General features: G+C 45.5%; 1 protein-coding gene across 4 annotated transcripts in view; it reads right to left on the bottom strand.

Moving 5' to 3' along the window:
- The window catches only part of LOC140471214 (rho guanine nucleotide exchange factor 25-like), a 346,706-nt gene continuing 324,222 nt past the window's right edge, over window positions 1–22,484 (bottom strand). For all 4 annotated transcript variants that reach the window (XM_072567136.1, XM_072567138.1, XM_072567137.1 and 1 more), the window contains 5 exons: window positions 19,425–19,502; window positions 18,232–18,423; window positions 8,011–8,191; window positions 5,031–5,275; window positions 1–3,022 (listed from right to left, as the gene is read on the bottom strand). In XM_072567136.1, coding sequence (XP_072423237.1) covers window positions 2,936–3,022; window positions 5,031–5,275; window positions 8,011–8,191; window positions 18,232–18,423; window positions 19,425–19,502 — 783 coding nt within the window. In that variant the 3' untranslated portion in view covers window positions 1–2,935. The remainder of the gene's footprint in view (window positions 3,023–5,030; window positions 5,276–8,010; window positions 8,192–18,231; window positions 18,424–19,424; window positions 19,503–22,484) is intronic.

Genomic DNA, 22,484 nt, shown 5'->3' with positions numbered 1-22,484 from the left:
AAAGATCACAGAAGCGCTTCACAGGAGGCTCCCAAACACTGAGGATGTCACCTAGACAGGGGATAAAACGTCTGCAACACAAATTCCCAGCTCGGCGAACAGAACCACAACAACGAGCACCCGAGCTACAAATCTTCTCTCAGACTTTGAATGGTCTCTGTGATTGAATAGCCCACACTCTCCTTGCCCCAGGTTACAGATAGCAAATGAGTCCTTGAGTTCAGTAACAGAGGCATTTCAGCAGCTGTTGAATAGCATACAACCCACCACAAAGCAGCATTCCCAAAATGAGGAGATAGAGCTGAAATTAGTGGCAACAGAACCAGGAACTTTAGCTGGTCTCTTGATAGATAAGCAACATCCTTTTTATATTTTGACTTTAATTCTGCAGGCTGATGCATTTGCCTATCTCTTAGGTGTTTTCTCAGCACTGATTTGTGTCAGGAAATGGCAGAGAAACTCAAAGCTTGCTCTCAAACTGCCACTGATTACATGATACCAGGGAGTAAAGCACCCTCATCCCAGCTGCTGGTGACTACAAACTGGTTACATCTAAATCCTTTGCCTAACCACTACTTATTATCACAGAAAGGGGAGGCAGTGCTAATGCTGGTGTCACTGGACTAGGAATCCATGGTTCAAATCCCACCAAGGCAGATGGGGAAATTTGAATTCAATAAATATCTGAAATTGAAAGTCTAACAATGACCATGTAACCATTGTTAATTTGATTTAAAATCCCATCTGGTTCACGAATACCCTTTTCGGGAGGGAAATCTGTCATCCTCACCTGATCTGCACCTACATGTGACTCCAGACCCACAGCCACTTAACTACCCACAAAGTCCCAGGCTAATGGTCTCAGGTCATGGGTTCAATTCCATTTGGGTCAATTTAAATTGAGCTAATTAATGTGGGGGAAAAAAAAGTTGGTCTTATTAATGGTGACCGTGACACCATTGTTGATTGTTGTGAAAACCATATCTGGTTCACTCGTGTCTTTTGGGGTGGGAAATCTACTGTCCTTACCTGGTCTTGGCCTATATGTGACTCTCAGACCCATGGCCCATATAGCTCACTTTCAATAGCTCTCGTGGGCAGTAAGTACTGAGTTAGCCATGAAAGAAAGGCAAAAATCATGAAACGCCCTCAGTCCAGTCAAGGGATGAGATAGATCCCTGACCCCCACCATCAGAATGACTGCAGGATCATGCTTTTGACCAAGTGCCAAGGGCTAAAACAGTAACATCAAATTCTGCCAGTTCAGAGTTGCAGTGTAGCATCTAAACATTAATGATCGAGCCTCAACAATACTTAAAAGATGTACTTATAACGTTGATGTTGCCCTTTTTTGCTGAGTTTCCACCTTCAGCCAGCTACCACCATATTGGTGCTTTACTTTCATTACCCAGCCAAATTACCAATTTGACAGCAGCAACATGACCAAGGAGCACAGAACCTGCAGGCTTGGTTAGCACAGGGAGGGAGACATTTGGGTGAACTGACATGAAATGAACAGCCTGCGGAGTAGCAGAGGGCCACGATGAAGACTTAGCATCTGGGAAAATAAAAGGTACCAACCACTTTTCGGACAACTAGTGCAAAGTGGTGGGCTTCGAGGCACACCACTGGAGTGAGGAAGGGTGCAGAATGGAACGCAGCTGCGAATTTCAAACAAAAAGGAAGATTTAGAATCTGGGAAAATGAAAGGTACAGCAGCATGATTAGAAATGTTTATAAATTCAAACCAGAGAAGATCCAAAAAATTGAAAATGGTCTTCATATACAAAGCTTAGACCACAAAAAGAGTCAATTGGTACTTCTCTAACATTGAGAAAAGACAGCCAACCATTTTCACACAGGCAGATACTGGATATGATCGGGTGTCTTTGCTGGCGATTTGGATCCCTCCCAGTTTGGGCAAATGCCTTTTCATTCTGCTGATGACTTGACATACTGCTTCATGCTTGGCTCTTTTACCAACTGTACCATTGGCACTGTCTTTCCTTTGCCCCAGTTGCTCAAAGCTGGCAGTTGTTTTTGTTTTAAAAGGCCAGGCATGTTTGTGTGCATTGAGTCAAAGACTTTTCTCAGTTTTGGTGTTTGCCCCTGCCTGTGCTAGAGGCCTCATTTCGCCGGCTCAGACACCAATGCCAGAAGTCAAAAGTATTGTGCAATCTGCCAGGAAATATTGAACTGGGCACAAATCTTCCTGACGTTGTGATATCACCAGTGCAGAGTGATGAAGCAAGGATATTCTGGAGTTGTCAGATGTTACATGGATGGATTGATTGTTCAACGACAATGCAACAGCTATGATTCCACTGTTTCAGTTCTATGGGAAAGGCACAGGGTGATTAATGGGATGAAGTGTTGTCAGACATGGATGCTGCTTGGAGTGTTGGCGTTTGTGACTCCTTGTGGATATTTTGAAAATAACAAAAGGCTCCTTAAGTGATCAGGATGGTCCATTTCAGCATTACAGGATACAAGTGATTTTCAATCCTTTGATTGAATTGAAATCCCTCAGCAGAATGCCCTTTCAAAATCTCAAATCAGAGACATCCCCCTCTACAGAAGGACCCTGCCAGTCAGTCCTTCAGTAGCAGCCAGGGTTTGGGTGTTCCACAGAGGGACACTTATTGATTCAGAATAACTGAGGACCTTCAGACAAGCCATCATAAAAACGTACACCCAGGTGACATGACAATGGCAGCACAATACCCTTGACTTTCCATAACTCTGAGTTGGTTGTCCCGGAGCACAACCCTTGGGCTCAAGGTGCACAGTTGATGCAAGATGCCAAAGTTCGCCAAACCTTCAGCAAATTGGTTTTGTGGGTGAAGAATTAAAAACGGGGAGCTAACCCACGCTGTGTGTGCTCCTGAACCTAACTTCCTCTAAGCAAACAGAAGAGAAAAACCAAGAAGCTACTTTATTGCTTGCTCTTGTCCAGCTTGTCTTGGCTCCTATGCTTGTGACCATTAGTGTCAACCTTGGTAGAATTTCCATCTCTGGTATCCTGTTCAAAGTAATGAGGCAAGATAACGTTAGACTGGACCTTTGCGAAACAGAAGGAACTGTCATAGAGTCCTAGAGATGTACAGCATGGAAACAGACCCTTTGGCCCAACCCGTCCATGCCGACCGGATATCCCAACCCAATCTAGTCCCACTTGCCAGCACCCGGCCCATATCCCTCCAAACCCTTCCTATTCATATACCCATCCTGATGCCTTTTAAATGTTGTAATTGTACCAGCCTCCACCACTTCCTCTGGCAGCTCATTCCTCACACACACCACTTTCTGCGTGAAAAAGTTGCCCCTTAGGTCTGTTTCCCCTCTCACCCTAAACCTATGCCCTCTAGTTCTGGATTCCCCCCACCCCACGGAAAAGACTGTGTCTATTTACCCTATCCATGCCCCTCATGATTTTATAAACCTCTACAAGGTCACCCCTCAGCCTCCGACGCTCCAGGGAAAACAGCCCCAACCTGTTCAGCCTCTCCCTGTAGCTCAAATCCTCCAACCCTGGCACATCCTTGTAAATCTTTTCTGAATCCTTTCAAGTTTCACAACATCTTTCCGATAGGAAGGAGACCAGAATTGCACGCAATATTCCAACAGTGGCCTAACCAATGTCCTGTACAGCCGCAACATGACCTCCCAACCCCTGTACTCAATACTCTGACCAATAAAGGAAAGCATACCAAACGCCTTCTTCACTATCCTATCTACCTGCGACTCCACTTTCAAGGAGCTGTGAACCTGCACTCCAAGGTCTCTTTGTTCAGCAACACTCCCTAGGACCTTACCATTAAGTGTATAAGTCCTGCTCTAATTTTCTTTTCCAAAATGCAGCACCTCGCATTTATCTGAATTAAACTCCATCTGCCACTTCTCAGCCCATTGGCCCATCTGGTCAAGATCCTGTTGTAATCTGAGGTAACCCTCTTCGCTGTCCGCTACACCTCCAATTTTGGTGTCATCTGCAAACTTACTAACTGTACCTCGTATGTTCACATCCAAATTATTTATATAAATGATGAAAAGTAGAGGACCCAGCACCGATCCTTGTGACACTCCACTGGTCACAGGCCTCCAGTCTGAAAAACAACCCTCCACCACCACTCTCCGTCTTCTACCTTCGAGCCAGTTCTGTATCCACATGGCTAGTTCTCCCTCTATTCCATGAGATCTAACCTTGCTAATCAGTCTCCCATGGGGAACCTTGTCGAACACCTTACTGAAGTCCATATAGATCACATCCACTGCTCTGCCCTCGTTGATTCAAAAAACTCAAGTTTGTGAGACATGATTTCCCACACACAAAGCCATGTTGACTATCCCGAATCAGTCCTTGCCTCTCCAATAACATGTACATCCTGTCACTCGGGATTCCCTCCAACAACTTACCCACCAGTGAGGTCAGGCTCACTGGTCTGTAGTTCCCTGGCTTGTCCTTATCACCCTTCTTAAACAGTGGCACCACGTTAGCCAACCTCCAGACTCCTTGGAACTTTTCAGGCCTGTTTGCAGCAATCTTACTCTGCCAGTGACAAAACCACCCCACTTCATTCCTTGCTTGGGAATGTTTCCCACTGGCACTGGGCACTACCGAACACCTCTCCTACCTGATGCCCACAAAACCTACTACATAAGGGACGATGAGAAAGGGCCCCAGGATGATTAAAAACCCCCTGCCCACCCTCCTGCCAAACTGGAGCTCTGAGTCATAGAAAAAAAAGCGTGGACAGATTAAATGGCGCCTCAAAGCAATAATCCCCAACATTTTCCCATAGTGACCCCAATTCGAGGCTTAAAAACTGTTCCAACCCTTCCACCCAGTGAAAACTGAGAGAGTGGCGGTAGCAGAGGCTGGAGGGAATGTAGACCTGGTAGAAGCAGGTTATTCGGCGATGCCCATAGTTGCCCCTGAGCTCTCAGACCATTTTTTTGGGGGAGGCAAGGGAAGGAGTCCCAACCTCATCCTTTGGAAAGACGAGGCCCCTTCAGAAAGTGGAGCTTACCTTTCCATGACATGGCGGCTGATTTGTTTCCAGGGTGGCACTGCCAGTCCTGCTGGGCGGGAGAAACAATGTTGGCAGTGAGGTGTTGTAGGCCTTCATTGAGGGAAACTGGTTCCTGTCCATGGATGCAGAGGAATGGGGCCTCATGCCAGCTGAGATGGAGAGTGCTGTCCTGGCATCGCGGGGTCTTCCCAAGCTGTTGGATTTGTTTTCCCTCCTTTGATATTCAATCGGAGATTGCAGAGCTGTGAAAACAGAATGAAAGGCTTTATACTTCACATCAAAACCTTCTTCCATGCAACAACAACTGCATCTGCACAGCGCCCCCAAGGCACTGCAGGTGAATGTAAAGATACACAATGTGACATTGAGCTGCAAAAGGCAATACTAAGGTAAGGCACCAAAACTTTGGCTGAAAAGATAATGCTTTTTCTTAATTCATTCATGCATTTATTGCCCATGCCTAATTGCCCAAAGGGTAGTTGAGAGTCAATCACCATTGCTGAGAGTCTGGAGTCACATGTAGGCCATCTGGTAAGGATGGCAGTTTCTTTCCCTAAAGGACAGTAGTGAACCAGATGGGATTTTTCTGACAATTGATGGTGGTCAACATTAGGCCAACTCTTTATTCTAGATATTATTTTTAATATTGAATTCTAGTTTCACCATCTACCAATGTGGGAGTGGAACCCATCTCCCATTATCACTACACAACCATTTTCCTCAAATAGATATAAGGTGCATCTTAAAGGTGGAGAGAAGGGTCAAGAGGCAGAGAGGTATGTGGAGGGGATTGCAGGGTTTCAGGCCCTGGCAGCGATGGAAACCAGTCATGTAACCAGAGGCTAGAAATGGAGGAGTGCAGGGATCTTGGGAGGGAAGAAGGGGGGTACAGGACGAGAGGCAATTAATGAGTTAGGGAGGGCCATGCAGAAAAAGAGACAGAAAGACAGAGTGAGAAAGAAAAAGGAAGATAAAAGAGCAGATCAGGATCTCTCACCACCTCAATGCTTCTCAAGGAATTAATGGGAGTGTATCAGATTGTGAACTTAAGCCAAATGACAATAACAATAAGAACAATGGGAGAAGAAATTCCTTCACCTCTCAGTTTTAATCCTTATTCTGTAACTGTGTCCCCCCAGTTCAAAATTCCCCCAATGAGGGGAAACATCTCAATATCTTCCCTGTTACCCCCCCCCCCCCCCACCTCAGAATTGTGCCTGTTTTAATAAGATCACCCTCATTCCTTTAAACTCTAATGAATAAGGGCCTGACCTCTTTAGCTGTTCTTGATCAGTCAATGCCTCCAGCCCAGGAATCGGCTGAGTGAATCTGTTTGGAACTGCCTCCAATACCAGCACATCCTTTCTGAAATACAGGGACCTGAACTGTACACAGGAGTCCAGGTGTGGTCTCACCTGGACCCTTACTGTAGTTACTGCACCCTTACTGTAGTAACAAGACTTCCCTGTTTTTTAAAACTCGAACCACTCTCATGATAAACCTCAGAATTCCATTCCCCTTCTTATTGCTGGCCCCATGTTAATGTTTTGTGTTTCATGCCCAGGAACACCCAGATCCCTCTGCACTGTCCTTTGTTCTGGACTCTCTCTCTCTCTCTCCATTTAAATGACAGTCTGACTTTTAATTCTTTTTAAAGTGTGTGAGCTCATACTTTCCTACATTAAACTCTAACTGCCATGTTTATGGCCACTCACTCAACCTAGCTACATCCCCTTGCAGATTCCTTCCCATAACATGCCCTCTCACCTATTTTCAGCAAATTTGGAGACACTACGATCTGCTCCCTCTTCCAATATTGAGAGTAAATATACGCCCTAGGATTGATCCTTGTGGCACTCCACTAGTTATGTATTTCCAAGCTGAAAGAGACCCATTAATCCTGATTTTGTCTTCTGTGTATTAACTAACCCTCAGTCCATGCTAATACATTACCCGCAATACTGTGGGCTCCTATCTTGTGCAGTAACCTTTTACATGGCATCTTTATTGAATGCCTTCTGGAAATCCAATACCCTACATCTACTAGTTCCCCTTCGTGGAACAATAGGAACATACAGTACATAAAAGGCCCTTCAGCCTATCAAATATGTACTGCCAAAAATTATATTACTACCAACACTAGCCCCATCTTCCTTCACTAGGCCCCATAGCCTTGCAGTTATGACATCTCAATTGCTCATCCAAGTACTTTTTAAAGGGTCTGAGGTTTCCCCCCTTCAACCACCCTCCCAGACAATGCCTTCCAGAGCCCACCACCCTCAACTCAGGGTTGAAGAGCTCAAGTAAATTCATCAACCATGATTTCCCTTTCACAAAATCATGTTGACTACTTCTGACTGCAATAAGCTTTTCTAACTGTCCTGCTATTTCTTCCTTGATAATGGACACTAGCATTTTCCCAACAACAGCTAATTATAGTTTTCTGATTTCTGTCTCTGGTCACAGTCTTGAACAGGGGTGTCACATTGGCGTTTTTCCAATCTGCTGGAACTCTTCCAGAATCTAATGGGCTCTGGGATATTCCAACTAATGCCTCCACTCTATCTGCAGCGTGGTCCTATTGGTGACCATGGGAAATACCTTGGAGATATTTTGGATTATGTTGATGTTTGGCACTGCAATATAGCTGACCACCTATCTCTCCCAGTCACTATCTGGCACATTGAAAAGATTTACAGGAGGACTATCAGCCTGTTTGGCCACCTTTTTGTGAGTCCTAACCTAACCCAACAAGCTCTGAAGCAGGACATGAACTTCTTGCCCAGAGATAGGGACGGTACTAATGATCGACAAAACTTTCTGCTTCTGGGCTCCCACTGGTTTTCCCCTTTTTCTAGAGGACAATGCTGCTCCAGTCATTGACACTCACATAACTGTGAAAGAATAAACACTTAAAAGACCCCTCAGGACAGAGGTTTCTTTCTAATTCAGGAGTAATCCTTGGCCTTCCACGCACCATTCAAAAAGTTACGTTGCGTTTCCAGGATCTGACTAACGTTTGAAACCCAGGCCTGCTGGATTTCCGGATTAGTAGCTTGTAAGACGTATCGCACCACGTTCCCATCTGTCCCACGTGAGGTCAAGGCAAATTTACAAGGGTCGTTGTCCACAGTGTCTTCAAGGCCCAGGCAGCTAACCTGCATTTCAGAAAGAGAAACAAAATACTCAGTAAATTACATGACGAGCATTTTTCGCTAGCCCTTTCCACACTCTCTGAAGTGTGGGGCTAAACCTCGTATTTTGGGCTGAGAATTGCAACAACAATTACATCCTGATAGTGCCACGAATGTAGTTAAATGTTCACTGGAGCATCTACACACATTTGGAATTGGGCCACAATTTACACCAGGAAGAGTAAAAGCTGGTTTAAGAAGTTTGATGAGAAGAAGCAGGTAGAAAGTGGAGAGGTTTAAGGAGGGAAGTTCAGGGTACAGACAGCTGAAGGCACAGCCACTCATGGCGGAGCAATTAAAATTGGGTAAGAATGAAATAACCCCTCAGAGGCCAGCATCCCATTACCAGTCACCCTTTCTTCACAAATGCCCAGCCTTTGACAATAGCACTGCATCTCACCGAATCAGGCATTCAGCAATTCAATATCCCTGACATTCCCTCTTTGTGGTCATCTAAATTAACAGCCAATCAGGGAATTTATATTCTATGATGTCCAGCTGGATGACTTCAATACAATCACTACAAACAAAATTGGAGGAGCACAAAGATCATGGAGAGTGGTTTTGAAAATTATTGAGGATACTTGGTGAGGATACTTAAGTCCTTCACTTCAGTGTTTACAAAAGTGAAGGTCACTAGGTGCAAAGTAAATTGTAAATTGAATGGAAACATGATGAAGGATGTGAGGATAAATATGACAGATGGGTTTGTCCAGCTCAGTGCCTCATGAAATAGTCATAGAGTGCTACAGCACGGAGACAGGCCCTTCGGCTCAAAATGGTCCATACTGACCAAAGTACATTCAAGGCTGCTACGGGAAAGGCCATAGCCGGAGAAATGGTTTCTCTAGTGGTCTACTGAATGAAAGGGGACATATAGAATTCCAACCGGACTAGACAGGGTAAACACAGGAAGGATGTTCCTGATGACCAGGGAATCCAAAACCAGGGTCCACAATCTTAAGGATACAGGGGGAGGCCATTTAGGCCTGAGCTGAGGAGAAATGTCTTCACCCAGAGAGTGGGGGATCCTGTGAAATTCTCCGATAAGTCGCTGAGGCCAAAACATCAAATCTTTCAAAGGAGATAAGTATAATTCTAAAGGGATCAAAGGGCATTGAGAGAAAGTAGGAAGAGGAGACTGAGGTGGATGATGAGCCATGATCCTATTGAATGGGGGAGTAGGCTCGAAGGGCCAAATGGCCTAGTCCTGCTCCTATTTTCTATACTGAGGGTCGCTGTGTATTGGAGGATAACCAATTCAATCTGCAACTTCAGAACAGAAAACAGAACAAACCCAAGTCATTACAAACCAGTTAGTTTACATCAGGTTGGGAAATAAAAAACTGTAATCTGGAATTGTAGCTAAAATGACTGAATATCTAGATATAGGGAAAATAGTTAGAAGCGGCCAATGTAGGGTTTCTGAAAGGACGATCAGGCTTGACAAAAGGCCAGTTGCTCCAATTCAGGTTCTGTTAGTTATTCACCTGCAAACATTGTATAGCTTTGTTTGGAACACAGACCACCAAAACTATCATGGTGCTACAGGGGGCTGTTGATGTGGCAAGGTTGCATTGATTAGGAGTGTGATCACTTGACTATGGAATATTGGGCTGATCTCATTCAGACATTATAAATGAATAAATTAGTTGATTAGTTTCTCTCTCTTTACCCTTTCCTCTGGTTGGAGCCTAAACTGAGAAGATTCAGAAAAGATTTACAAGGATGTTGCCAGGGTTGGAGGATTTGAGTTATAGGAAGAGGCTGAACAGGCTGGGGCTGTTTTTCCCTGGAGCTTCGGAGGCTGAGGGGTGACCTTATAGAGGTTTACAGAATTATGAGGGGCATGGATAGGGTAAATAACCAAGGTCTTTTCCCTGAGGTGTGGAGGTCCAGAACTAGGAGGCATAGGTTTAGGGTGAGAGGAGAAAGATGTAAAAGGGACCTAAGGGGCAACGTTTTCATGCAGAGGGTGGTACGTGTGTGGAATGAGCTGCCAGAGGAAGTGGTGGAGGCTGGTACAATTACAACATTTAAGAGGCATCTGGATGGGTATATGAATAGGAAGGGTTTAGAGGGATATGGGCCGGGTGCTGGCAAATGGGACTAGATTAATTTAGGATATCTGGTCAGCATGGACGATTTGGACCAAAGGGTCTGTTTCCTTGCTTGTACATCTCTATGACACCAAGACAGTGCCTTTAAAAAGGACAAAAGAGGTTTAATATTCAGAAAATGACAAACAAACCATGACAGGAAAAGATGGACTACAGATCAAAGAGTAACCAAACAGCTCAGACTAGATGAGAAAAAAGAATCAAAGTGCCAAGCTATCAGCATTTCCTAACATTTTGTTGGTAGCTGCACAGGCCTCCAGGCCTTCGCTCCAACAGGGAAGTTCATACCTTCATTGACAAATGAGGTGCTGTGCTTTGAGCTTGATTGGAAAAATACAGCAGGTCAAGGACAGAGAGGTCAGCGCAGGAAGAAGGTGGCGAATTAAATAGTCACCGAGTCTGCCATTTGATCTTGCCAGTGTTGAACAGAAGCCATTGTGAGCAGAAGCTTATTACAATTAACTATTCAATACAATTATTACATTCACAGGCACACCAGTGTTTCAGCTAACATTAAGCTATTAGGTGACATAGTGGAACATGCTTTCAATAGCATGTCATGCATAAGGCGATTTCAGTTACAATGGAGTCTGAGATCATCATCCCTCCTCAGGTCACATGCTATGATACAGTGATTATGTCATAAGTATATCTCTTAGAAGTAGAGTGACATATTTAATCTCTTGAAGATAGACTTACATATTGACTGGCAGATATAACATGGACAGAGCAGCTTGCATCATGAGCAGTGGATATTGTATACTGAGTTGAAAGAATTCCAAGTAAGTTGCTGCTTCACCTGGAAGGAGTGTTTGGAGCCTCAGGTGGTGAGGAGGAATGGGATAAAAGCACAGGGGAAAGGATGGGATTGTAGGAGGTGACTGAGTAGTCAGAGATATTGTAGAGGGAATGAAACGTCAAAGGGGGAATATGTGATGTATTCACGAAGAATGTCATGTTGGAACTGAGGGAAATGGCAGAGGCTGATTCACTACACATGCATGTGGGTGGAAAGTGAGGACACCCGGGAGCTGATCTTGTTTCTGAGAGAGAAAGAGAGGAAGGGGTATGAGCAGAAATGTGGGGAACAATGTGGGCACAGCTAAAGAACCTGTCAACCACTGTAGGCAATTTATTTTGCAGAAAGGTAAGTCATAGCAGAGGCAGCAGCACTGAAGCATCAAGACACATGAGGTGGAGATGGAAAAACTGGGACAATGGAATAGAGCCACTAATGGATGAAGGGTATGAGGAAGTGTCTTTGAGGGACCTGTGGGAGTGAATGAGCATGGAACGAATATCCATTGGCAGCCCAGTCCCAGAAATGGAGACTGAGAAGTCAAAGAAGAGAAGGGAAGAGAATGTGATGAGAAGGTCAGGGAAGGGTGGAAATTGGAAACAAAAATTGATAAAATCTTCTTGTTCAGAGAGACAGCTGGAAATGGCACCAATCCAATCCAATCATTAATGAGGGGAGGGAATAGGTTCGGAACAAGGAGGGTTTCACATATACCACAGAACAACAGGCACAATTGAGATCTGGGCAGGTCCCCACAGCAACACCTTTTCTTTGGAGGAAGTGGATTGATGAGAGATTGAGCTCAGCCAAGTGAAGGAGGGTGTGGGTGGATGGGGTTGGCTGGACTTTTCAGCAGAGAGCCCCTGGTAGCAGACAGTGGTGTTGAGGGATTCCACACCCAGTGAGGAGAGTGAGGTGAATTCGCCTTCCAAAAGGATGTTTCACCTGTTGTGGCAAAGCTGATGTCAAAAAAACAGCACATCATGGCATTAAAAAATCCAACAGACATTCATTATAATACAAATGTTACATTTACAGGCACATAAATGTCTGAGCTCAAATTAAGCTGTTAGAATAAGGCAGGGCAGGTGACTGAGGTGTCAGTGGGGGAGCACATTGGGGCCAGAGACCATAATTCTATTCGATTTAAAATAGTGATGGAAAAGGATAGACCAGATCGAAAAGTTGAAGTTCTAAATTGGAGAAAGGTCAATTTTGATGGTATTAGGCAAGAACTTTCGAAAGCTGACTGGGGGCAGATGTTCGCAGGTAAAGGGACGGCTGGAAAATGGGAAGCCTTCAGAAATGAGATAACAAGAATCCAGAGATGAAAGGGTGAAAGGGAAGGCTGGTAGGTATAGGGAATGCTGGATGACTAAAGAAATTGAGGATTTGGTTAAGAAAAACAAGGAAGCATATGTAAGGTATAGACAGGAGAGATCGAGTCAATCCTTAGATGAGTATAAAAAAAGTATGAGTATACCTAAGAGGGAAGTCAGGAGGGCAAAACATGGACATGAGATAGCTTTGGCAAATAGAATTAAGAAGAATCCAAAGGGTTTTTACAAATACATTAAGGACAAAAGGGTAACTAGGGAGAGAATAGGGCCCCTCAAAGATCAGCAAGGCGGTCTTTGTGTGGAGCCACAGAAAATGGGGGAGATACTAAATGAGTATTTACTGTGGAAAAGAATATGGAAGATATAGATTGAAGGGAAATAGATGGTGACATCTTTCAAAATGTCCAGATTACAGAGGAGGAAGTGCTGGATGTCTTGAAACAGGTAAAGGTGGATAAATCCCCAGGACCTGATCAGGTGTACCCGAGAACTCTGTGGGAAGCTAGAGAAGTGATTGCTGGGCATCTTGCTGAGATATTTGTATCATCGATAGTCACAGATGAGGTGCCTGAAGACTGGAGGTTGGCAAACGTGGTGCCACTGTTTAAGAAGGGTGGTAAGGACAAGCCAGGGAACTATAGACTGGTGAGCCTGACCTCGGCGGTGGGCAAGTTGTTGGAGGGAATCCTGAGGGACAGGATGTACATGTATTTGGAGAGGCAATGACTGATTAGGGATAGTCAACATGGCTTTGTGCGTGGGAAATCATGTCTCACAAACTTGATTCAGTTTTTTGAAGAAGTAATAAAGAAGGTTGATGAGGGCAGAGTGCTACATGTGATCTATATGGACTTCAGTCAGGTGTTTGACAAGGTTCCCCATGGGAGACTGGTTAGCAAGGTTATACCTCATGGAACACAGGGAGAATTAGCCATTTGGATACAGAACTGGCTCAAAGGTAGAAGACAGAGGGTGGTGGTGGAGGGTTGTTTTTCAGACTGGAGGCCTGTGACCAGTGGAGTGCCACAAGGATCGATGTTGGGTCCTCTACTTTTTGTCATTTACATAAATGATTTGGATGCGAGCATAAGAGGTACAGTTAGTAAGTTTGCAGATGACACCAAAATTGGAGGTGTAGTGGTTACCTCAGATTACAACAGGATCTTGATCAGATGGGCCAATGGGCTGAGAAGTGGCAGATGGAGTTTAATTCAGATAAATGCGAGGTGCTGCATTTTGGGAAAGCAAATTTTAGCAGGACTTATACACTTAATGGTAAGGTCCTGGGGAGTCTTGCTGAACAAAGAAACCTTGGAGTGTAGGTTCATAGCTCCTTGAAAGTGGAGTTGCAGGTAGATAGGATAGTGAAGGCGGCGTTTGGTATGCTTTCCTTTATTGGTCAGAGTATTGAGTACAGGAGTTGGGAGGCCATGTTGCGGCTGTACAGGACATTGGTTAGGCCACTGTTGGAATATTGCGTGCCAATTCTGGTCTCCTTCCTATCGGAAAGATGTTGTGAAACCTGAAAGGGTTCAGAAAAGATTTACAAGGATGTTGCCAGGGTTGGAGGAGTTGAGCTACAGGGAGAGGCTGAACAGGCTGGGGCTGTTTTCCCTGGAGTGTCGGAAGCTGAGGGGTGACCTTGTTTATAAAATTATGAGGGGCATGGATAGGGTAAATAGGCAAAGTCTTTTTCCTGGGGTCGGGGAGTCCAGAACTAAAGGGCATAGGTTTAGGGTGAGAGGGGAAAGATATAAAAGAGACCTAAGAGGCAACCTTTTCACACAGAGGGTGGTACGGGTATGGAATGAGCTGCCAGAGGAAGTGGTGGAGGCTGGTACAATTGCAACATTTAAGGGGCATTTGGATGGGTATATGAATGGGAAGGGTTTGGAGGGATAGTGGCCGGGTGCTAGCAGGTGGGACTATATTGGGTTGGACCGAAGGGTCTGTTTCCTTGCTGTACATCTCTACGCCTCTATTACAACATGCATCCAGTAACATGTTATGCTTCAGGTGGTGCTAGGTTAAGATGGAGTTTGAGATCTTTATACCCTCGGATCACATTTTTTTAAACAGTGATAATATCATGTGTATGTCTCCTCAAGGTATACTGACTGTTGGAAATAATACAACCATAGAGGAGATGGTTAGGGCTGGGGAATAGCAAGTGGTGATGGACAGGTTTGGAAGAATTACAGATGGAGCTGGGAAGAGACTGTACCAGAAAAGGAAACAGTCAAGATAGGAAGAAATAAGTTCAGTGGAGCAGGATGGATGTACCAGGGCAGGCCTGTGTGTGGATTTTGGGAAGCTGGTAGGAGAAGTCTGTGTGGAGTTGGGGGCTCTACGAGGTAGGGAGCGGTATAAGGGAAATCTCCAGAGGCCAGTGACAGTCCTGGAAATAGCAGCTTGCTGTTTAAGGCGACATGGAAGGGAGTGTCTGAGAGGTGGCACTCAACCTTTGCCAGGTAGAGGCTGGCACTCCAGGTGACAATTGCCCCCTTTCCCCTTTTTCCCTTCGATGACAAGATTAGTGTTGCACCTGAGGAAAAGAGGGCAGATCAGAGACCAGAGGGAGAGCTCCAGGTGGAGTAAGAATATTGGAAGGAGGGTTGAAAACAGAAAGATAAATACATGGTTCAACAAAAACCTATGGAAAGTCCTCTGCTTCAAAGCAAAGTAAACTGATTTTTCTTGACGATGCAAATGCTAATTAAAATTAACTTCTCTCACAGATTCTGTCACCTAGCAACAGCACAGCTAAAGGGGTGCTGTTAGGTATTTGTGATCCATTTTGTTTCATCTACTGACGGCATGGTGAATGCAAATTAATCTTTTTCTGCAATGCATTAAACATTGTTCGCTAGTGAGGAAGGTACCTCAGCTCCTCATTGCTCAGTCTCTGGTTCATGCCACCATGAAGCTAGCCACTAGGTGGTGTGCAAGGGCAGTGCAACTCTTTATCCTGTCAAGCCGACTCACCACCTGAGCAGACTGTCCTTTTTGGATGTCCTTAGTTAAAGTGTTCTGAAGAAAGTTTTAATGCTTTTTGAGAAAGCGTGAATGAAAGACAACAAACAAAATCAATAGATGTGAAGCTGGAAAAACACAGCAGATTAGACAACATCTGAGGAGCAGAAATGTCAAGGGTTTCGGCCCAACACATGGACTTTCCTGCTCCTCAGATGCTGTTTGGCCAGCTTTTCCAGCTTCACATCTGCTAACTCTAAAGGGGCTGTTCAGAGAGATCTGGGTGTTCTTGTCCACCAGTCAATGAAGGTAAGCATGCAGGTACAGCAGGTCGTGAAGAAGGCTAATAGCATGCTGGCCTTCATAACAAGAGGAATTGAGTATAGAAGCAAAGAGGTGCTTCTGCAGCTGTACAGGGCCCTGGTGAGACCACACCTGGAGTACTGTGTACAGTTCTGGTCTCCAAATTTGAGGAAAGACATTCTGGCTATTGAGGGAGTGCAGCGTAGGTTCACGAGGTCAATTCCTGGAATGGCAGGATTGCCTTACACGGAAAGACTGAAGCGACTGGGCTTGTATACCCTTGAGTTTAGAAGACTGAGAGGGGATCTGATTGAAACGTATAGGATTATGAAAGGACTGGACACTCTGGCAGGAGGAAACATGTTTCCGTTGATGGGTGAGTGCCGAACCAGAGGACACAACTTAAAAATACGGGGTAGACCATTTAGGACAGAGATGAGGAGAAACTACTTCACCCAGAGAGTGGTGGCTGTGTGGAATGCTCTGCCCCAGAGGGCAGTGGAGGCCCAGTCTCTGGATTCATTTAAGAAAGAGTTGGATAGAGCTCTTAAAGATAGTGGAGTCAAGGGGTATGGAGATAAGGCTGGAACAGGATACTGATTAGGAATGATCAGCCATGATCATATTGAATGGCGGTGCAGGCTCGAAGGGCTGAATGGCCTACTCCTGCATCTATTGTCTATTGTCTATTGTCTATTGTCTAACTCTGGCTTCCAGCATCTGCAGTCCTGACTGTCTCCAAGTCACAATAGATAAAATGTACTTTATTCCATGGACATTTTAAAATGGGAAGGATTGGTGATGAGAGAGCCTGGCCCAGGGTCATCCCATAAGGATCTGACACAGTCTATCTGTGTGACCCTCTCCATCACACTGCCAACTATCAACATCAACATGGAATAACCTTCATGCACCATGCCCTCAACTCGCTGACACAAAGGGACACTCAACAACAGCCTTCCATGTCGGTCTGTGTTTTCTTTTTAATCACAACCTGGCTCTTAATTCAGGAAACAGATTGAGTTATGATGGAAAAACTAATAAAATTTGAGAATAAAGTTCCTTAAAAGCCAGAAAGACACAGGTGACACCATATTTAGGGCACATAAAGATACTGGGTTCAGTATGTTAAGGTATTCTTACTTATTTGAGTCAATGGTTCTGAATAATTATTTATTTTTACAGATAAATCCTCCAACGTGCCGCATTGCGGGACACCCTCAGCACTGACCCTCCGACAGTGCGACATTCCCTCAGCACTGCCCCTCCGACAGTGCGACATTCCCTCAGTACTGACCCTCCAACAGTGCGGCACTCCCTCAGCACTGCCCCTCCGACAGTGCGACATTCCCTCAGTACTGACCCTCCGACAGTGCGGCGCTCCCTCAGCACTGACCCTCCGACAGTGCGACATTCCCTCAGCACTGACCCTCCAACAGTGCGGCACTCCCTCAGCACTGCCCCTCCGACAGTGCGACATTCCCTCAGTACTGACTCTCCGACAGTGCGGCACTCCCTCAGCACTGCCCCTCCGACAGTGCTGCATTCCCTTAGCACTGACCCTCCGACAGTGTGGCACTCCCTCAGCACTGACCCTCCGACAGTGCTGCACTCCCTCAGCACTGACCCTCCGACAGTGTGGCACTCCCTCAGTACTGACCCTCCGACAGTGCGGCGCTCCCTCAGCACTGACCCTCCGACAGTGCTGCACTCCCTCAGCACTGACCTTCTGACAGTGCGGCACTCCCTCAGCACTGACCCTCTGACAGTGCGGCACTCCCTCAGCACTGACCCTCCGACAGTGCGACATTCCCTCAGTACTGACCCTCCGACAGTGCGGCACTCCCTCAGCACTGTCCCTCTGACAGTGCGACATTCCCTCACCACTGACATTCCGACAGTGCGGCATTCCCTCAGTACTGACCCTCCGACAGTGCAGCACTCCCTCAGCACCGAGTCTCCAACAGTGCGGCACTCCCTCAGCACCGAGTCTCCGACAGTGCGGCACTCCCTCAGTACTGACCCTCCGACAGTGCGGCACTCCCTCAGCACTGACCCTCTGAAAGTGCAGCAATCCCTCAATACTAACCCTCTGACAGTGTGACACTCCCTCAGTATTGACCCTCTGACAGTGCGACAATCCCTCAATACTGACCCTCCGACAGTGTGACACTCCCTCAGCACTGACCCTCCAACAGTGCGGCACTCCCTCAGAACTAACCCTCCGACATTCCGGCACTCCCTCGGTCACAGTCTGAAGTGTCCGTCTGAGTTATATGATAAAATCCTCAAGTGAGACTTGGAAGTACCATCACGTGGCTCATGAATAAATTCAGGGCGTGGGGGAACCAAGGTGAATGGCCTTCAGTGCGTTCACCAAGAAGCTGGAGCTGTTGGCTGCAGTAGTGGAAACAAATGGGCGTTGTATCCCAAGCTGGCACGCGAAGACCTGTTGCATCCCGCCATTACCTTAATACTGTTCTTGAAGAGATAACCTGGCAGTGAAAAGCCCTTCTTCTTATCCAGTGGCTCACTGAAGATTACTATCTGTTCAAAGAGGAAAACTCGCCGCTCTTTACTGCGCGATAGGAAGCCAGCATCCTGTTCGATCACGTGGAAGGTGTCCTGCTGAAGAAGTTTTCCCTGAGCTGTTATTTTTCCCTGGAGGAGGGAGGAAGAAAGGGCAGATCAACCCATGGTTAATTCAATATTAGGTGGAAGGAGAGAGGAGGAGGAAATTCAAATCACGACAAACCTGGATCTAACTCCTTCCAGGGTCGTTTTGACTTGGCCAATTGGGTAAAACTATCAGTTAAGCATCTCTCCTGAGTTTTAGATTTTTGTACTCTTTTATGGAATTTGGGCCAGCATTTATTGCCTGTCCCTAGTTACCCCCCTGAGAAGGTGGGGGTGAGCTGCCATCTTGAACCGCTGCAGTCCACGTGCTGTGGGTTGACCCACAATGCCCTGAGGGAGGGAATTCCAGGATTTTGACCCAGCGACACTGAAGGAACGGCAATATATTTCCAAGTCCGGATGGTGAGGGGCTTGGAGAGGAACTTGCAGAGGGTGGTGTTCCCATGTATCTGCTGCCCTTGTTCGACTGGATGGAAGTGGTCATGAGTTTAGAAGAGGTCAGCCAGGTGTGATGACTAACAGGCAGTTAATTCGATAACATTTAATATCCTCCCATGCCCAAAGTCCAAATGTACGCCCATGAATTTAAAGGGTATACACCAAGAGAGACTTTCGGATGAGAAATTAGTAATCACTTCTTCCCAAGTTTCAGAAAATTGGCATTAGTGGGAAGTTGGGCACTGGTTTATTATTTAATTTCCTGACTCCTTCCTCTTCCCAAAGACACTGGGGGTGTCTACCTCCTAGGAGCAGTCCTGATTCTATGTCCCCTTTTCTTGTGGAGAGACAAGAGGAAGGGTTGAAACTTATGGACATAAAAGCACACTGCATTATTGTATGGAATCATGTGTTGATATGAAAATGTTATGTCATCATTCAAGCTTTGAGGTTCATTTCATTCCTCGATCTAAGAAAGGATGTCCAGGGAGTTCTGACAAAAAATTCTCTTGTTAGCTAGCTTTGTCCAGCAATGCCTTGGTAGCCAGGTCCTCCTAACAAGGAACGGAAGTGAAATCAAGACTTACCTCAAAGCCCTGTAAGCGTCCTACGTTCATCATATCATTACATCGTCTAGGCACGAAGCACATCACCTCCACAGCTTGCTACAAAGGGAAAATATCACACAATCTCAATATATACAAAGTGCATTCTTTCCTCAATACCGATAATTTCTGCCATTTCAATTCATGGGGGTATGCTTGTCAGAGTCATGGAAGTGTACAACACAGTAAAAGGGCCTTTGGCCCAACGAGTCTGAACCTGTGGAAAACAAACACCGAACAATTCCAGTCCCATTTTCCAGCTCTTGACTCACAGGCTTGTGTGTGACTTGCTGATGTTTTGAGTTGCACTGCAATGCTGCTGCTATCTAGTTTGCTTCTGCTCCTGCACTCTTTGATTTCCTGTTTCCTGCATCTAGGTGGGCTGTGTCACAACGGATCATACACAAGTGGCAATGGATGACAAAGTCAGTGGGATCGTAAAAATCACCTTCACAGCTCCAAACCTTCAACACACAAGTACAATGCTTCTATCTGTCAGCCTTGGCTCAGTGCAAACAGTCAACTGTCACAGGCTTGTGAGTTCAAATCCCACTCCAAAGGTCTAAACTCTTAATAAAGGCAATCTTGTATCAGGCAGAGGCTTTGAAGGGCTAATGTTCATGTCATATTAGCTCCACTCAATCTGCTCATGTCACACACAGTCTGTGAATGAAGACAAAGATTTCTATTCTAGTTTTCAGAGGGAGCAGATCTGTCTGTACCAGTTCCCTAAGGTCTCAGGAATCCTACCTGACCAAATGTAGTTGTCCTTATTCCAGTAAACCTCCTTGTTATCTAAGAACAGCCTCTTCTGGAGATACTCTTCAATGGTGTATACTCTAACTCTTAGCACCAGATAGGCCCAACACAAAGCAAGGACAAAGGAGGGTTTGCAGGAGCGAACCACCTCAAAAACCCTCACCCAGTACCACACACTGACAGAGATGGCAAATCCCACAAGGTGCCAGGAGTGGTCATCTGGGGAAATGCCACAGCTAACAGTTCAGTGCAGTGCTGAAGGAATGTTTGTTGTCAGAGATGAGATAATAGGGAGATGGTGCTGTATCAATAATCAAAAGGCCCAGGCTGACGCTGTGAGGATATGGGTTCAATTCCCACCACGATAGCTGGTGGAATTTATACTTTCTTTTATTCATTCATGGGATGTGGGTGTCACTGGCTAGGCCTTGTTTACTGCCCATCCCTAATTGCCCAAAGGCAGTGAAGAGTTACTCTCATTGCTGTGGGTCTGGAGTCACATGTAGGCCAGATCAGGTAAGGAGGCATTTTCCTTCCCTAAAAGGCATTAGTGAACCAGATGGGGTTTTCCACCAATTGGCAATGATTCATGGTCATCATGAGATTCTTAATCCCACATTTTCTTTTAAGTGAATTCAAACTCTTCCCATCTGTCATGGCAGGATTTGAACCTGAGTCCTGGGAACATTAGCTAAGTTTCTCGATTAATGGGCTAGTGAAAATGTCACTAGGCCATCACCTCCCCTAATTTAGTTATTAAACTCTGGAAGTGAACATCTCTGTAACAGTGACCACAAAACTATCAGTGATTATATAAACAAAAATCCTGGTTCATTCTTGCCGTTTAGGGAGGGAAATCTGCTGCCCTTATGAGCTATAAGAAGAGGCTAGAAAAACTCAGGATGTTTCCTCTGGAATGGCAGAGACTGAGGGGGAGACTCAATTGAAATCTATACAACAATGAGGTGCAGAGATAGGGTTGACATTCAGAATCTTTTTCCCAGAGTTGAGATGTCTAATACCATGGGGCATGCATTTAAGGTGAGGGGGGGAAGCTCAAAGGAGATGTGAGAGACAAGTTTTTTAACACAGAAAGTGGTATGAGTGTAGAACATGCTTCTGGGGTGGTGGTGAAGGCAGATACGATAGGGGCATTTAAGAATCTTTTAAATAAGCGCATGAATATGCAAGGAATGGAGGGATATGGACCAAGGGCAGGCAGAAGGGATTCGTTTAATTTGGTGTCATGTCTGGCACAACATTGTGGGCTGAAGGGCTACATTCTATGTACCCGGTCTGGCCTATACATGACTCCAGACCCATTGCATTGTGGTTGACTCTTAACTGCCCTCTGAAATGTCCAAGTGAGCCTCTCAGTTCAAAGGCCAACAAACACTGGCCTTGCCAGTGATGCCTGCATCCCACAAAAGTGAAATGATATGATGTCTGTTTGTCTCGAGTGAAGGTTCCCACTGAAGAGTAGGAGTGTCCTGGCCAACAACAATCTATCAAATGACAGGACAAAGCAGATGGCCTGGTCACCATCTCATTGCTCCTTGTGGGACCTTGCAGATTGCTGACACTTCAGCAGTACCTTATTGGGTCTGAGGTCATGGGAGGTGCAACACAAAATGGAAATGACTTATTTACCTTTTCATCTCAAGTCATCGAATTGTGCGAGTTACTAAACTGGGAGGTAATCTGCAGTAAAGAGGACGTGATGGTGGAGCGTTATGTCAGAGGAAAGATAACATGAGCTAGCAAATGTTGTTTAAAACAGGATATGAATGTGGTGCTGTGACCACAACCAGCAGCCATGACCTTATTGGAACAGGCTTGAGAGGCTGAGTGGCCCACTCCTAAATCCTATGTTTAGTTCAGCTTAGTGCCCAACATCATCTTCCTGTAATGTACTCCAGCGTCATTAATTGTCTGAAAAGTCGTTTATAGATGCAACTTATTCTTGGGAGAGCTGCTGCTCATATGGAGAAAAATAAATTGATATAATCCAACAAGTAACCTGGCCTACAGTTCTCTGCCTCTGTGCTGAGTCTTTCCAAAAAAACAGTAAAAACAGCAAGAATCACGACAATGTGCAAATATCTACTGCCTTTACCAAAGAAAATCATCCCAGGGCATCTGACCAGAGGGCATGATCTCAGAATAAAGGGGCACCAATTTAAGATGGTGATGAGGAGGAATTTCTTCTCTGAGGGGTTGAGAATCTTTGGAGCTCCTTACTGCAGAGAGCTGTGGGGGCAGAGTCCTTGTGTATATTTAAGG

The sequence above is a fragment of the Chiloscyllium punctatum genome, chromosome X (genome assembly GCF_047496795.1).
Source record: "Chiloscyllium punctatum isolate Juve2018m chromosome X, sChiPun1.3, whole genome shotgun sequence".
Taxonomy (NCBI): domain Eukaryota; kingdom Metazoa; phylum Chordata; class Chondrichthyes; order Orectolobiformes; family Hemiscylliidae; genus Chiloscyllium; species Chiloscyllium punctatum.
This window is presented reverse-complemented; position numbering and strand designations above follow the sequence as displayed.